At 38.5% G+C, this 18,753-nt stretch overlaps 1 protein-coding gene across 3 annotated transcripts in view; it reads right to left on the reverse strand.

The window, feature by feature from the left end:
* Positions 1–18,753, reverse strand: part of LOC124590332 (galactokinase-like) — a 148,198-nt gene that overhangs the window by 64,651 nt on the left and 64,794 nt on the right. For all 3 annotated transcript variants that reach the window (XM_047131643.1, XM_047131641.1, XM_047131642.1), the window contains exon 2: positions 14,759–14,945. In XM_047131643.1, coding sequence (XP_046987599.1) covers positions 14,759–14,945 — 187 coding nt within the window. The remainder of the gene's footprint in view (positions 1–14,758; positions 14,946–18,753) is intronic.

The raw sequence follows: 18,753 nt of genomic DNA on the forward strand, positions 1-18,753 counted from the left end.
TTTACAACTCCCACTGTATTCAGAGTTTCAACTGATCTTTGAGCTACACACAAAATCAGCTTAAGTCATTATCAAAGGTTTTCATCTAGAATTTCCAGCACCCCCGCCAGATTTTAGCACAATGTTACAGCAAGTTGCAATTATCTTTTTAACATAATTATCAACAGAACAACTGCAGAATCATCACATGCTGTTCACTTCATTGTGGAATATGGGCCTGAAACACAATTTCAAAAAATGTCAATTTTTCTAATGTTGTGTGGAATATCTACATTTAATAAAAAGCAAAGAGGGCATTCACCCCACCAACAGCAGGATTTACAAGCCATTCACAGTGTGCCTCTTCGTCACAATCTGAAGGAACAACAGTCCTTCAGGGGATAGTAAACTACTGAGGTAGTTTCATTGCCTACATAGCAAATGCCTCACATCCCCTCAGTCTGCTTCAGAATGAGGGAACAAAATGTGTATGTTCATTGGATTGAGACAACGTGTTTTGCATCCTTGAAAGATACAATAGTCTGCCCTTTGTCTAGTTCTGTACTACCCAGGTAAACCCTTGGTAATAGCTACAGATCCACCTCAATACATCATTGGGGAAGTTTCTCACATGGTGAACATGATGGTTCTGAGTGCCCCATTGGATTAACATATAAGACTTTGTACTATGGTCAGCAAATTATGCACAAGTAAAACAAGAGGCCATAGTGATTATTTGTGCTCTTTGCAAATTCCATACATATCTTTATGGTGTGAAGTTTCATGTTCAGTCCTTGATCTTCTTTACTGGAGATGTCACATCAATGCTTGCAGCAGTAGGCTCTGTTCCAGTCATCATAAGACTACCATTTTTGTACAAGCCTACCAGCTGTCATGACCTTCTATAGATTTCAGTTTGATCAGCAGGCAAACATTTCCCACCATCACAGCCATAACTGCAGATTTAAAAATGATACCACATTTCAACAGGTCTTGAAATAGGTGAAGTTAGGCTAGCCAAACCATCTACCAAACAGTCCAGCATGACGCTGAAAATATGTTGTTCCTCAAACTATCAGTTAACTGCACAAGACGGCAAGCTGCAAGTTGGCACAGAAACTGTGTCTCTCAGAGTGGTCGTTCCGCCCACTCTCCACACTAAGGTGATTTCTTTGCTATATGTGGGACACTAGGGCGTCACCGGCATGGAAATACTCACCCACATCCATGTCTATTGGCCAGGAATACACAAGGAGACTGAGCATCACTAGCATGCTCATGTTTAGACTGTGCTCCTCAACAAGCTTCTCCCCAAAGATTTTTTCTCAATGGCCTCGACTGACCAGTATTTAGGACTGGGTTCCTATCAATTTCATGAGCCTCAACTGAAGACAATGTGTATCATAGCAGTGGACTCATTTATACAATTCTTGCAGTTGAGGCAGATGTGTTCATCAATGCCGGTAGTCAAATCTTTGTCATCAACGGTCTGCCAAGGGCAGTAGTAACAGATGATAGTACCCATTCATGTCTGCCTCCTACACAGAGGTTTGTCAACAACACAGCATCCAGCAACTGCCTGACAATTTCCTTCAATCCACTATAAGGGGAGGCAGAGCAGATGGTCCACACCTTTTAAGGCAAAAATGAAGAGAGCAATTCAGCTGACATCCACAGAGGGTGCTCCAACAATATTTTAAGCACCATGTAAGAATCCACTTTCCATTACTCAGACATATTCATCATGCACTCACACAGGTCACGGTAGGTAAAGGGTCAAGCACTGAGTGCCGATCATGTAACAGAAGGTAGCAGACTGAATGAAGCAGCACCATGTGTTGACCCTCAGTAAATCATTATGATTATACTAATTAGGGGAAAAAGTATTTGTTTTTGTCAAGAGTTAATATCAAAATACGAAGTGCAGATCATCAATGGTTGAGCCAACCATGCTGACCAATGGTTTGCAGTGTCGACTATATGTGTGTATCACTGTAATAAAATGTGATGACATTGCAAATGGTATGTTGTGAGTAAGGCTTGTTATCACGATATCAGATAGTAGTAGCAGTGTTAATGAACTCTGTTTAAAGTTGTGAATGTTAAAACCCATGTGAGTGGCTATAATATTCATGTACTATGGGAAAACGTGTGTACATTACCATAACTAAACAGGCCAAGAATTCATCATTAACTTAACTGAGACTTGTTTTCTAATGATTTTAATCCCAAAATTCCTATCTGAATGGTTTAAATTGCTTGACTTCACATGGACCCACAAACTTGAATGCACACATGATGCAACTGTTGACTTACAAAGAAGCGCAGCCAAAGAGTACAAAATAGCAAAATGATTACAGCAACCTATATTATGCAACCTTCAGAGCTTGTAGGAAAATCAAACTGCATTTTGCATTTATGCCAAGAACTGCAAACAGTATTATCATTTTCTTTTCTTTTTTTAAATTTTGCTTGTAAGTATAGTGTGCTATTGTGTGACTGTAGTAAGAAACAGTAAGTCAGATGCACTATTTATTATGAATTATAGATTTACTGTTTATTGATTAATACTATATAGCTTACTTAAATGTTTTGTGTAAATCTGTGAGTGAATATTGAGGTCAGTATCTGATTTTGGTAGCTCTAAGAGGAGTTCTGCATTTAGCTGTGAAAGCTATTCTGTTAATTTGAGTTAACGGAAGTAGAACAGTTAGCGTTTAGTTAATTAGTTATTAACCAGAAAGTCATGTGGGTTACTAAGGGGTTCATTGATAATACTTGCCAGAGTATTATCAATAATCAGGGAGTTTTTGAACCAAGGCTACAGGCCAAGGGCATGGTATATGGGAAAATGGAAGTAATGCAGGAAGGCAGGGATGATTCAGGAATCAGTAAATGTGAATTGTCAGCTGGCAGCCCAAGGTCATTTAATGGATTACATCAACACACCAGGGAGGTCAAAGATAGATAAGCCAGATATAGCTGAGGAGAGGCTACAAAACACTGGAAAAGTCAATGATCTACAAATTTCAAGAAAACTCCTAATTTTTGAGAGGAAATGAAGAAACAAAAGAGCACTTAGAAAAGATATTACAAGGAAACTTAAGAATATCGCAAGACAAACAGAGAAATTATCATAAGAAAACAAAGAAGACACAGAGAAAATGTTCCAGAAACTGGATGAAATTAGTGCAAGGTTAGAATAGAAGTACAAAAAAAATCTGAAAACAGACCTCAAAGAAAGTGATGCCAAAGTGCAGGAGAATCTGGGCACAAACAGAGATGATGTGGATAGAAAGAGAGTTGAAATAACGGGATAAGCTAAGAAAATGTTTTGAAAGCTAAAACTGAACTACAAGAGAAGATTCAATAGACACACAATGATCAACCGATCAGCAATGTGACAGAGATACAACAAAATGTAACATCGCAATTAAACAACTAGAAACCAAACAAATGAACTAACTGTGAGTTGAAGGAAAGAAATAGCAAGACAGAGGATAAAGGACAAACAATAAGTCATGCAAGAAATTAACCATTTGCAAGAGGGAACACAAGAACTGGAGAATCAAACTGAAGAGAGATTGATAGGAGAATTAATAATGCAACTTTGACTGTGAGGGAAGGTAATGTTACAGCAGTGAATGTCAATAACTGATTCACCTAGGCTAAGGCACAGCAAAAACATAAAGTAGAATTGCACCCAATCAAATTTAACTATAGGTAAAATGAGTTTTACCAGTGAACTTGAGAGATACAGACAATATCCAGACTGCAACAGACAGAATGGAGGGCAAAGCTTTCACTGGAGAATAAAGAAGAAGTTAATAATCACAGTCAAATATCCAGACTGCAACAGACAGAATGGAGGGCAAAGCTTTCACTGGAGATTAAAGAAGAAAGAAGAAGTTAATAATCACAGTCAATTTGAAGCAGAATTTCTGAAGAAGTACTGGTCCAAGAGTCACCTTTGTGCAACAGTCAAAGATTTACTACAGCACAAATCTCTTAATACATGGAAGGGTAACTTGAGAGAATGTGTTGAGTATTTACGGGAACTGAATGTAACCCTAGAGCAACCATTAAATAACAACTAAATAATATCTGCAATGAAGAGAAGATTGAGTCGGAAGATGCGCAAAAATCTATCTGTTTTTCTGATTATAGACAGAGATACATTAATTGAAGTGTTGGAACAGTTAGAATCCATTTGCTCACAGGAAAGCAACGTAAAAAAATGTATAAACCAAAAGAAGAAACAATTATCACTAAAATCAGTTTAGTAATTCACCATATTATCAATGGAGAGGTGGTGGTGATTAACAATATAGAAGCCACGGAAATGACCATCAGTTTTATTACAATCACATGAAAATAGATAGTTTAAGAGATTACGCAACAGGAGAAGATAGACAAATGAATCATGAAACAAGAAATTAAAAGGCATAGAGAACCAACAAAAACTTCATGTTTCAAATTTCACTCCTCTCTCATCTTTCCTACCTGTAAGTTAAGAAAGTTGTAGCAGATTAAGCAATGGTTGCCCAAATATTTTAATCATGAACCGTTTAGTGAGGTATATGGCATATGTGTCGTAAGAGTATAGTAGTTTCCAGCCAGCGGTAATTATTCCCTGAGGGGTAAAATGGAAATTTCTGAGGGGTAAACACCAAATGTGTTCGATGAAGATTCAGTGACCAGTATAAATCGATTTATTAAAATAATCTCTATTCTCAACACATTGGTAGAGTCTAATATATAACACGTCATCATCTTCAGTCATTCCTTAAGTTTGTCTTCTTAGTATTTTCTTGTTTCTTGTATCCCAGAAAGAACTTCCTCTGGGCATCTACCATCCATCTTCCTGGTTTCTGCCCACCCCACTTACACTTTTTTTTCCCCTCGCTGTTTGCTAATCCATTTATTGGCTTTCCTGTCTCTCCCAGTAATCTGCAAACTGCATCTCTCTCTATTAGTCGATGAGCCACCTTCAAAATTTGAGTGGTCTTCATTTTAAAACATCATGTCTCACTGTCATGAATCAAAAACGTTAATATGAACTGTTTGTTACTGTTCAGTTTCATATTCATTAAAACTTCATTTTGAAAATTTATTTAGCTTTCCAACAGCACTCAAGGTCAGCTTTACTCTTCTATTTGTTGCTTTTGTTGTTTATCTAGTGTTGTTGTTGTTGTGGTCTACAGTCCTGAGACTGGTTTGATGCATCTCTCCATGCTAATCTATCCTGTGCAAGCTTCTTCATCTCCCAGGAGCTACTGCAACCTACATCTTTCTGAATCTGTTTAGTGTATTCATCTCTTGGTCTCCCTCTACGATTTTTACCCTCCACGCTGCCCTCCAATATTAAATTGGTGATCCCTTGATGCCTCAGAATATGTCCTACCAACCGATCCCTTCTTCTAGTCAAGTTGTGCCACAAATTTCTCTTCTCCCCAATTCTGTTCAATACCTCCTCATTAGATATGTGATCTACCCATCTAATCTTCAGCATTCTTCTGTAGCACCACATTTCAAAAGCTTCTATTCTCTTCTTGTCCAAACTATTTATCGTCCATGTTTCACTTCCATACATGGCTACACTCCATACAAATACTTTCAGAAACGACTTCCTGACACTTAAATCTATACTCAATGTTAACAAATTTCTCTTCTTCAGAAACACTTTCCTTGCCATTGCCAGTCTAGATTTTATATCCTCTCTACTTCGACCATCATGAGTTATTTTGCTCCCCAAATAGCAAAACTCCTTTACTACTTTAAGTATCTCATTTCCTAATCTAAATCCCTCAGCATCACCTGACTTAATTCGACTACATTCCATTATCCTCGTTTTGCTTTTGTTGATGTTCATCTTATATCCTCCTTTCAAGACACTGTCCATGCCGTTCAACTGCTCTTCCAAGTCCTTTGCTGTCTCTGACAGAATTACAATGTCATTGGCGAACCTCAACATTTTTATTTCTTCCCCATGGATTTTAATACCTACCACAAATTTTTCTTTTGTTTCCTTTACTGCTTGCTCAATATACATATTGATTAAAATCGGGGACAGGCTACAACCCTGTCTCACTCCCTTCCCAACCACTGCTTCCCTTTCATGCCCCTCGACTCTTATAACTGCCATTTTCCTTAATCTATTCTCTAAGATAAGTCGTAAGGTTAGTATTGACTGACGCGATCCAACATTTCTATGGAATCCAAACTGATCTTCCCCGAGGTCAGCTTCTACCAGTTTTTCCATTCGTCTGTAAAGAACTCATGTTAGTATTTTGCAGCTGTGGCTTATTAAACTGATAGTTCAGTAATTTTCACATCTGTCAGCACCTGCTTTCTTTAGGATTGGAATTATTATATTCTTCTTGAAGTCTGAGGGTATTTCGCCTGTCTCATACATCTTGATTACCAGATGGTAGAGTTTTGTCAGGGCTGGCTCTCCCAAGGCTATCATTAGTTCTAATGGAATGTTGTGTACTCCTGGGGCCTTGTTTTGACTTAGGTCTTTCAGTGCTCTGTCAAACTCTTCACGCAGTATCGTATCTCCCATTTCATCTTCTTCTACCTCCTCTTCCATTTCCATAATATTGTCCTCAAGAACATCGCCCTTGTATACACCCTCTATATACTCCTTCCACCTTTCTGCTTTTCCTTCTTTGCTTAAAACTGGTTTTCCATGTGAGCTCTTGATATTTATGCAAGTGGTTCTCCAAAAGTCTCTTTAATTTTCCTGTAGGCAGTATCTATCTTACCCCTAGTGATACATGCTTCTACATCCTTACATTTGTCATCTAACCATCCCTGCTTAGCCATTTTGCACTTCCTGTCGCTCTCATTTTTGAAACGTTTGTATTCCTTTTTGCCTGCTTCATTTACTGCATTTTTGTATTTTCTCCTTTCATCAATTAAATCCAATATCTCTTGCGTTACCCAAGGATTTCTATTAGTCCTCGTCTTTGTACCTACTTGATCCTCTGCTGCTTTCACTATTTCATCTCTCAAAGCTACTCGTTCTTCTTCTACTGTATTTCTTTCCCCCATTCTTGTCAATCGTTCCCTAATGCTCTCCTTGAAACTCTCTACAACCTCTGGTTCTTTCAATTTATCCAGGTCACATGTCCTTAAATTCCCATCTTTTTGCAGTTTCTTCAGTTTTAATCTACAGTTCATAACCAATAGACTGTGGTCAGAGTCCACATCTGCCCCTGGAAATGTCTTACAATTTAAAACTTGGTTCCTAAATCTCTGTCTTACCATTATATAATCTATCTGACACCTTCCAGTATCTCCAAGCTTCTTACATGTATACAACCTTCTTCTATGATTCTTGAACCAAATGTTAGCTATGACTATGCTCTGTGCAAAATTCTACCAGGCAGCTTCCTCTTTTATTCCTTAACCCCATTCCATATTCACCTACTACGTTTCCTTCTCTTCCTTTTCCTACTATCAAATTCCAGTCACCCATGACTATTAAATTTTCGTCTCCCTTCACTATCTGAATAATTTCTTTTATCTCATCATACATTTCATCAATCTCTTCGTCATCTGCGGAGCTAGTTGGCATATGAACTTGTACTACTGTGGTAGGTATGGGCTTTGTATCTTGGCCAAAATAATGTTTTCACTATGCTGTTTGTAGTAGCTTACCCACATTCCTACTTCTTTATTCATTATTAAACCTACTCCTGCATTACCCCTATTTGATTTTGTATTTATAACCCTGTATTCACCTGACCAGAAGTCTTGTTCATCCTGCCACCGAACTTCACTAATTCCCACTATATCTAACTTTAACCTATCCATTTCCTTTTTTAAATTTTCTAACCTACGTGCCCAATTAAGGGATCTGACATTCCTGGCTTCGACCTGTAGAACGCCAGTTTTCTTTCTCCTCATAACGACGTCCTCCTGCGTAGTCCCCGCCCGGAGATCCGAATGGGGGAATATTTTACTTCCGGAATATTTTACACAAGAGGACGCCATCAATATTTAACCAAACAGTAAAGCTGCATGCCCTCTGGAAAAATTACAGCTGTAGTTTCCCCTTGCTTTCAGGACAGATCAGTCAATCATCCAGACTGTTGCCCATCTAACTGCTGAAAAGGCTGCTGCCCCTCTTCAGGAACCACACGTTTGTCTGGTCTCTCAACAGATACCCCATCTAGTAGTAGTATTTGCTATCAGTGACAAATTCTAATACCATAGTACCAGTAACAACTTTTTCCGATTTGGAAAATTGACCTGGATTCTAAGACCAGTCTCATGGATGAATGAATATATTTACATAGTGAAATTTGAGCCAAAGTACAATTTCTTCGGCCTATCAAAGGCAACACATGCTATTTTCGTACATCAACATTGGAATTGTTTTAGTATCACTCTGTCATTAGTAGCTATTGTTATTGGAAGAACTCTTGAGAATACTAATTCCATTCTTTGAAGTATGAAATTAGAGATTTGACGATGGAAGCATGAAAAAAAATTGAAGAACTGAATGAACTTGGTGAACTAAAAAAAAGTAGCTACATGACTTTCAGTGTGGAATGGAGGACACCATTTAACCAAATATAAAAAGAGACTGATATAAATAACCAGAAACAAACACCTCATTGACTCATTATATTTTTGTTCAGTGAATAGTGTAGCAAGCGCCTGAGTTTCCATTGTGTGAACATTAATCGAGTATTATAAATAATGTGTCACTTTAAAACTAGGAAGATTTATCAACATGGCACTGAGTAGGAGGATTTATCAACATGGCACTGAGTGAAAGTTATTTATGCAGTGGTATTTCAGTTTCTTTAAAATGTGATAGTGATGTGTGTAAAATACGTGTAAAAAGGGAAAAGAGGTTTACTGTGCACTGACTGCAAGTGCTGGTACCATGACAGGTGTGTAAAAGTATTTTTGAAATACATAAAAGATGAATGTGAGTGGTCATGCCGTCAGTGTTTGGTAAGTGCCACAAAAAATGAAATAATGAACACACTAATTTTAAAAGAAACTATAAGTGTATTAACAGATGATCTGGAGATGATCAGTTCAAAACATCAAGAATTTGTGAGGAAGTGTAATGAACTGGATATGAAATGTACCATAATGCACTCTCTCGAAAACATCCCGTAGCACAAGACAACATTATCGTTACAAGTCATTCGGTGGCAAAAACATGGTGTGCACCGTGTGACACATGCATCAACTTCAGCATGTGAGTGTGAGTGCCCACTGATAGTGCTGTCAACAAAATCAACGACAAAGTTTCTGAAGAAATTCAAAAATGAACTTTCTGATGCAAAGATTCACCAAAGGACTTCATTCCGAGAGTCAAGAAAAAGACCTCTCTTCATACTTTTGTGAGAGTATATATTCAAAGCATTAGGTTTCAGGAAGGTTGAACCTGATGCCAAGTTAAATACAGTGGTGGAGAATATTGTAATAGAGACAAGTTATAATGATCCAGTTGCTATTTCTCCAGGCCCACTATATTAGGTCGCAGTCTACCCTTTTTTTTCCAACAAACTTTCCGTACAGCTAGTCTCATTAAATAATTCCTCTAGCGATACTATGATTGCTTTTTCAAATGAGAACACCGATTGCTAAACGGTCATATATTATAATTTATTCAATTTATTTCCCATTGTATTTAAATTGTTACTTTCATTCTCTATTTGTTGTAACTAATACAGTGTTATACAGGGTGCACATAAAGTCCGGAAACACGTTCAATTATTTATTTCACAAGAACTAAACATTGTACAGATATCATACATATGGAATTTTGAAGAGAAACCCTGAAAGTTTTTTTTTCATGTGTACTGCCACAGCATCGTTCGGTAATCTACCGATAGTCAGCACTAGTCAGTGCAAAATATGGTGAGTTCAGGTGCGAAGCAAGCTTTATGTAAGTTGGAGTTCAACAAAATCAAGTGTGCTACAGCTGTTTAACGGATGTTTAGAAACAAGTACGGTAAGACGCCACCAAAAAGAATGGGGCTCCTCCCAATTTTCATCGTTAAGTTCGTGGGTACCTGAACACGAAGTTGCCGCATCGATGGATAAGCCGTGCTACAGAAGGGGACAGCTGTTTCATGAAAACCCCATCAGCAGATCTCACTCTGTGTAACTTTTTTCTGTGGGGACACATTAAAGATCTGGTGTATGTACTGCCTTTACCACATGGTATAGGAGAGCTCTGGGAGAGAATACAGGAAGCAACTGCCACAGTTGATGATGCCATGCTGGGACGGGTATAGCAAGAATTCCATTACCATATTGACATCTGCCGGGTCACTCATCGTTCGCATATTGAATGTTTGTAAAAAAAACTTTCAGAGTTTCTCATCAAAATGCAATATGTATCACATCTGTATAATGTTTAGTTCTTGTGCAATAAATAATTGAAAGTGTTCCTGGACTTTATGTACACCTTGTATTTTAACTATCTGTTTGTTTTGTAATATTTGTTGCTTCTGTTAAATAGTCTTCCGCTACTCTGCAGTTTTGTAATATAATTTGCTAGCATTTTGATGAGCACATTTGCACAGAGTTTTGTTAACTCCTCATGAGTACTTGTTTTATTCAGTAAAACTGTAGGCACGTCAATCATTGCTGTACCTCGCTCTGTTAAGAGATGTCTTACAGATACCACGTGGCTCTTCCAATATGTTGAATACTTTTTTAGATAAAACAATTTAGCTTTCTGCTTTATTCTTATTTTCTGGTTGTGTGACATTTATATGTGTTGGCTGGTGTGTTTGAAAAGTATTTGTACACAGGTATGGGAAGGTATTGTTTACTTATAAATTATGGTTCCTGACAGCCTTTTTTTGTAATTTTGGCGAACTTTGTACTTGGACTTCTTCTTGCTCAGATGCAGGGCGCCTTTATCTCACTTTTTATTTGTGGAAGATGGTCATAAATCACCAAAATTAATAAACTGTTGTATAAGATCGTTGCCTATAACCAGAATAAGGACATAAATTGTTTTCTGGATTATTTTTTATAATGACAAGCCTGAAGAATCCATCAGAACAACTGGCGAAATGGACACTAAAGCTTCAGGAATAAAATGTACACCAAAAAAGCATGCTGACTGAATTATGAAAAAGCCACTAGAGGAACATTACAGCACTGGTGATGTCTCAGTTATCCCTGCATTAACAAACACTGCAGCCAAGCAAAGGGAAGGTCCAGCTTTACTGAAGACCATAGCAGCCTTATGGGTGGAGGAGGCTGTCAATGGAGAATTCAGACAAATATATGGACAATTATATTAAAAGAATTAGAACACAACGGGATGGAAATCATCCCAGCTCTTTTATAGCCAGGCATACTGAACATCAGGTCACCTGGGATTTGTGAGACACTTGATAGAATCAGAAGCAGGTATCATTGTCCAGGTCTTTACAAACACCGCAGACATTTGTGTAGGCCACTGTAGAGAATGCCAATGAGGAAGCCATGTGGCCCAGTTAATCCAAGGATATTTTGTACCAATTTCTCCTCCAGTTGCTCCTTTTCAGTGGATTGGAACTGATCTCTTGGTAGGTTTCTCAAATTGACAAATAAGAATAAATGCATAACAGGATCCACTGATTAGCTAGCCTGCCGCATAGTCACCAAGGTTGCACAGATTACTGAATCTCTTTAAATCACCAGGTTTCTTGTACAGAGAGTCAGGTGTGAAGATCTCTGATTGTGGACAAATATTGAAAGTAATTTCATAACACATCATCATCCACAGGAAGACAACTGCCTATTTGAAGACTAGGGCCTCATGAAACATTTTAATAAGAGAACGGTAGATATGATCTCAGTCTACATTGGTAACAAAGATAGTAAGATATAGCACTGCTTGTTGTGGCAGTCACATACAACACAGTGAAGCAAGATATTACAGGTTTCATGCCTTTTTTTTTCTGATGAGGCTGGAACTTCAACAAGATAACTTGTTCCAGTCTCAATGTGACAATGTTCATATTGATTACATTAAACATAGCATCACCAGAACTAAATCAGTGTGCGGACATATGGACCTTTGACACTCAGGATATGGATCATGAACATTACAGTGCCAAACACCAACCAGTAAACTACAACCCAGGTGATCTATAATGGGTTTTTACACCTGTGCTGAAGGTTGACCAATTATAAAAATTACTGAAGTGCTACTTTGACCATAAACAAATCCTACATTTCTTGTCAGACATCACCTACTTAGTAGAGGATATCAGTAGGTAAACTTCAAGCCTTATTATAGTCTTGAGACACAGGTCACTGCCCAATGACAGCAATAGCTCAATGGGTGATAGCCCATTTGAAATTCACAGTGAGCATGACAGGGTGAAAACATGACCACAAGATGAGGGTCCACCAGTGACACATATATGAAAGACCATTGATTAGATACAGACGTAGTGAAATATAATCCATTATGAAACAGTGGTTCACTGTCTTGCAAGGAGAGATAACGATGCCATGTGCTGCACATCATCTGTCATGGTGCTATGATGCTGGTTGGTGACATCAGGGAAACCACTTCAATTTCTGCCTCCTACAATTATTCATCATTTAACATTTGTGATTTCTAGAAGGTTATGGGGCATACTTATTTATGGACATTGCAATCTGCTAGAATATTTTATGGATGTGTATGCTTGTATAGCATCACCTGCTGTTGAGGCAGAAAGTTCAGCACTGTATATACTCTCACATGCACTCAATAAATGTGCTTTCATTGTGAAGCGTCAGTTCTTGCTGATGATCCTCCTCTCATGACTGGTAGTAGATTATCGATTTTTTGTGACAATATGTTACAAGCCAGATTTAACAATGGAATGTAATGAGATTCTAATGCCAGGACATTAATAATGTGTTGTAGGCAAACAATAGCTTCAGGTGCAATGTAAATACAAAAGGAGGGGTCAAAATGGAGAGTGAATAAACAAAGAGAGAAGATAGAAAAGGAAAAAAACAAATTGTTACAAAAAAATAATACCTACACATGAATTGTCAAATTTAAAAAGTTACAATAAATAATAACTGTTGTAGTCGGAAAGGTAGTTATGGTTGAAAGTAAAAAGAATAAAATCAAGGGAGAAAATTCTTAAGAGGGCTAAAAAAGAAAGGTACAGAAGAGAGACAATTAAAGACACATACATAAATTAGAGCCATGTAGACAGTACAGCAAAATGTGTACTAACATTTATGAAAATTAAAGCACCTAAGATTGATGCAGGTAACTGAAACAGACTTTATAACACAAATTCGGTATTGGTATTGCAGAACTGTAGATGATCTCTGACTCTGAGAATTCAATATGGTCTGAAAGCTTCAAATTATGGAATCATAACTTCTAAATGTTTTGACACTGAAAACATGAGAAGTCCAAGGAATCCACTCCTTATGTAGGGTGTATGCAAGTCCAAAAACCATTAACAGTCTTTGCAGGAGCACGGTGCAAAGCAAGCTACCAACCAACAATATTCCAGTTGTGTTTATCAGACACCATGTCAGGTGATTGCGCAAGCCAGGGAATTATCAGTAATCGTCTTTCCTTGAAGAAGTATTATGCATTTCCTACCACCTGTGACAGGCATTGTGCTGCTACAATACAGCCTACTAAATTATCAGAAGAATGGTCAGTACCCTGAGCTCTAATGCTTCCCTGGTATAGCAGCTTCTGTCCAGATTGCCCTCGATGTGTAGGTTCCAAGAACACTGGCAGCATTCAGTGGCATCACAAACCATCACCTTGGCAGGCAGACCAATGCAGACAGCCATATTACATTTATCACACCAGCAGCTGACATACATCCTGCCATCAAAACAGATTGAAGCAGAACACCTCTAAAATCAATAAATTTTACCTCTCAGTATCCCAACAACAGAATCAAATTGCACATTTTGTTTTGTGGTTTCTGGACACAATGATACAATGGTATGCATGCCACCACCCATTCTACTGGATGCCTGTTCACAGAATAAGCATGATGCGACACTAACAATTCTGATCATACAATAGAGGGTGTTGTCACATCTTCTTGTATGCTGTCTCTGGGAAGCCTTAATTACTTATTGCTGGTAAGTTGTTTTACACTTCCTCTGAGTTAGATGCATTCATTCTGGGCATTGCAGTTCACACAAATGTTCATCTGTGCTGGAGGGTTTCATAATTCCAGAACCAGTTGTGCTGATTCCACAATAAATTTTACAATCCAGACCATGCTGAAACTACATATTAACAGTAGCTGGTTTAAATAACTGTATGTTTACAAGCCAAAGTCTCACCATTATAGTTTCCAACCAGATCACATGAAACTATATTTCTCTTGATTATGAAGTAACTTACAAGTTTCCACACAGTTGTCTTGTCATGCCAGATGTTGAAGTAAATATATAATTCATCTACTCGCTGAATAACAGCACAGACAAGCACAAACACAAAGAGACAAAAATTCACGCTCATCGAATGAGAGCTACTTTCATATTGCCAAAGAAAGGATAATGTTGGAAGAAACAAGAATAACTGATTCATTAGGAGGGGTGGCCACCTTCTTCGCAGCTAATAGAATGTAATTCAAGTGGGGAAATATGACATTCAGGGAAATCAGATAATGTTTTCTAAGAATTTTTGTAGTTACTCATGACTATTGAACCAGTGTCCAAAATGTGCTTTATTATATACTGGGTTTACTTCAAAAACCACAATTAAAAAAACTTAAATTGATAATTAAGTAGTGCTAATTATGTAGTTACAAACCTTTAAAATTCTGAACAACTCCTTTAACATAATTAGCCCATTTAGGTGACCCTGGCTGAAGAGACTGCTTAGACGGAATAAGAAAATCAGTTTCTTTTGGTGCATCACATTGCTGGTTAGTTGTCAAGACATGGCAGGTATCAGTATTGTTCTTGCTTCCTACCACAACTGTCACCAGAGGTAAAGCCTGTTGAACAACGTACATTGAGTTACAGACAACAGACAATACATTCTGTTAAAATGATAAGAGGTACATGGTGATTCTTAATAACACAGACTGACTGATTACAGTAACTCTGTCAAGGAATTTAGGTGATACTAGAATTTGGAAATCATTGTGGGATAAGTACATGTATTTTCATACCAACTATCATTTAAAATAAGGTTTTACATTATATTAAATGGGTATTTCAATCACTCATCCATGCCTTCACAGTGCACTATTAACCACTATTCAAACTACATGTGTACTTACAGCACCTTTGACATACAAGCGAGTATTGACAGTCAGAGCTGACATATGATATTTGCTAACAAATGCTGACAATCATATTCACAACAAAAAATTGCAGGGCCCACCATGCAGAATGAGTAAAAATAATGTGTGCTGATAAACATGTGATAGACATTAGAATCAAATGTTATAAAGAACTGGCAACTTACATGAAGAAGATATTCTGATACATTATTATGTGTGGCAACTTGGTGAAGCAAGTCTAACAAACAAAAAGGTGTGCAGCTTTGTGAGTATAGCAGCAGTGAAAGAAGTCACTATACTGCCAAATCACAACTAAGAAAATTATATATTATTGGGCTATTGTTAGCATACATAGTTGTTTGCAGTAGGTTTTTGGCAGCTGCATGGACATTACAATGCCATGTCCTGTTGCTACAAACATAGCTAATCTAGACAGCGGTGACTCAGCTAAGGAAGCAAGGGAGTTGGACTGTGGAAGTGGAAAACAAACTTGATGCATGGGTCAATCTACGGGGTATCAGAGAGTCTGAGCACCATGTAGAGATGAGTATAGAGAAAGGCACAACATGTGAACAGACTGAATGGTAACAACTTGCACGCAAAACAAAGAACACAGCACATTGCAAAAGCCAGGTCTGAATTGGTTATGTCAGCATAAGAACTGTCAGGTAAACCTGTCAGCAAGTAAACACCCAGATCAATGGTTCCGACCATACAGAGTGCGCCATCTGGGACACGTTGCTGCACTAGTCTACCGTAAGACCCACCACATCTCATTTTACGTCCATATAGATGTCTGCTGGGGCATACTCAACCCTTGAAAAGGCCATGTATGCCTAAGTTTTATGTCACAACCTGTATCACAAAACCAGAGAGGGTGTCAGATCTTCCAGCAGTGGGTCTACCTCTGATGTAGGCAACACAGACACAGAAGACTCTGCCACAGCATCAGAATAGGGCAGCTGGTCTGCCTGCACCAGTGAGGGTGAGGATGCAACCTTGGGTAAGTGAGGAAAGGAGGGAATGGGTTCAAATTCCATGAGCTCTGCAGTTGGAATCACAGGAACAAACACTACCATTGTCCCATTCTGTGCGCGAAAGTAGGGCAGTGGAGGATGTGGTGCAGATGGCAGCAGATGTGCATGCTGACACAATTGGGGGTGTCCTACAGGGAACACACCACAACTGGCCACATCACCTGATTAGCATTGTGTATGTGAGTACAAAATGCCATATGGATCAGCACTCCAGATGGTACAGTGGATCCTCATGCGTTCGAGTGCTCACATCTATGGCATTTTGTTCTCACATGCCTCAGCTATAGCATGAGTTGCACTTGGGTAAGTTTGAAATGAAGGCTTTGGCACCACATCACATCTGCTGGCATGTGATTGATCGTGACATTGAACTTCTTGTGTGCGTTTGCACAACGTGTGCACAGAAACAGGCTGTGCCATGGCTTCAGTTTTCTCCTCGACCAACCTCAGTGTAACCTTGGGACATGGTGCACATTGACACTGCAGGCCCATTTTTGGGAAGCATATGGTTTTTGGTAGTGGATGCATTGCCTGACTTCCAGAATGTTGTTAAACCATCTTCCATAATGTTCACAGCAATGAATTGCATGTTATCTGTCACTTTTGCTATCGAGCCCCCGAGTTCGAGTCTCCGTCCAACACACAGTTTTAATCTGCCAGGAAGTTTCATATCAATGCACACTCTGCTGCAGAGTGAAAATCTCATTCTGGGAACATCCCAATGGCTGTGGCTAAGCCATGTCTCCACAATATCCTTTCTTTCAGGAGTGCTAGTTCTTCAAGGTTTGCAGGAGAGCTTCTGTAAAGTATAGAAAGTAGGAGATGAGGTACTGGCAGAAGTAAAGCTGCGAGGACGGGGCGTGAGTCATGCTTGGGTAGCTCAGTTGGTAGACCACTTGCCTGCGAAAAGCAAAGGTCCCGAGTTTGAGTCTCAGTCCGGCACACAGTTTTAATCTGCCAGGAAGTTTCATATCAGCGCACACTCCGCTGCAGAGTGAAAATCTCATTCCGGTAAACTAATGAAGTTTCAAGAACTGGCTTTGAATGAAGACTCTGGGAATATACTGCAACCCCCTATATATCACTCCCACAGGGATCGTGAGAATAAGAGTAGATTAATTACAGCATGCACAGAGGCATTTAAACAATCATTTTTCCCACATTCCATGCACAAATGAAATAGGGAAAATCCCTATTAACTGGTACAGAGTGGGATGTATTATCTTCCATGCAGTTCACAGTGGTTTGCAAAGTATATGCAGATGTAGATGTAATACACAACTAAATACAAATGTATTAGATTTAGTTGTAGAGAAACTCCGTGTAACAACGACAGGCATTATTTTGAAAAATACAACCCCTAAAAAGACAACAAAATTCATCAGATCACTAAAATTTAGTAATACTGCTAACTTTGTCCTAACTTGAGCTATGTCTGAACTCAGTCACTGGCTCATGGCATACTACTTTATGAACAAAGAAACACAATAGAAATATCCATCTATAAAACCAGAGATAGGCAAATGGCTCTGAATTACAGACCTATTTTGATGAATGGCAAACTTTTTCTGACACAGTCTTTTTCTGATGCAGGCTTTTAACAGATACACTGCAAATGCTCTCATTTTACAATATTGTATGTTAAAAAAACTAATATTCTTCAAATTGGTTTTGCTAAGACCAATCTCAGTAATAATACGCAACAGACAGTTGAAACTGCAACATCAGGAAGGCAGAATGCAACAGACATTATACTGCCATGTAACATATGCTTGGATACAACAATGAATTGCATTCCAGCACAACCATAAAGTAGATGAAGTAACACTATCAACATTTAGTATGTAAAGTAACATTATATAGCCAGTTTGTCATTCAGAAATAGTATCTGAATGTTGTTTGTCTGTGAGAATATCATATTGGGCCTGACGCAGTGAGGTGATATGTCTAACAGCATGTGTTGGAATTTGAAAGTGGTAGAATCAGGTTCTGTCAAGGTAGTAGTTTGTATTTCTGTAATACCGGTGCTGATGTTGGTTGGCGTCCACTGACTGTCACATGCATATAGAATCAATGGATTCAGAAAAGCAATACCAAACACCATTCAAGATCTCAGAGACCCTGTGTAAAAATACATGACGGGATATACACATTGTTCCCTTGGCTGTGCAGGATTATTCAAAAATGTCAATTACCTTGTGTCAGGAAAAGGGCTCCTTATTGGAAGACAGGTATACACAGAGGCATTGTGATATTGTCTGGAGTACCATGGACTGTCAGCAGGGAAATCACTGTTACAGCAGCAGAGAGTGTACCAACAGTGTTGCAACCAATGACATCACTGAACACAGAAGTGAGAGTACATTGTCTTTTCAGGTGAGTACCACAATGAAAGTATCCATGTGTGGAGATTCTAAGGATAATGAACTGTATGAATTGCATTTGTTGCCATCATATGTTCCAGCACCTAGTGTAATGGT

The sequence above is a fragment of the Schistocerca americana genome, chromosome 2 (assembly GCF_021461395.2).
Source record: "Schistocerca americana isolate TAMUIC-IGC-003095 chromosome 2, iqSchAmer2.1, whole genome shotgun sequence".
NCBI lineage: Eukaryota > Metazoa > Arthropoda > Insecta > Orthoptera > Acrididae > Schistocerca > Schistocerca americana.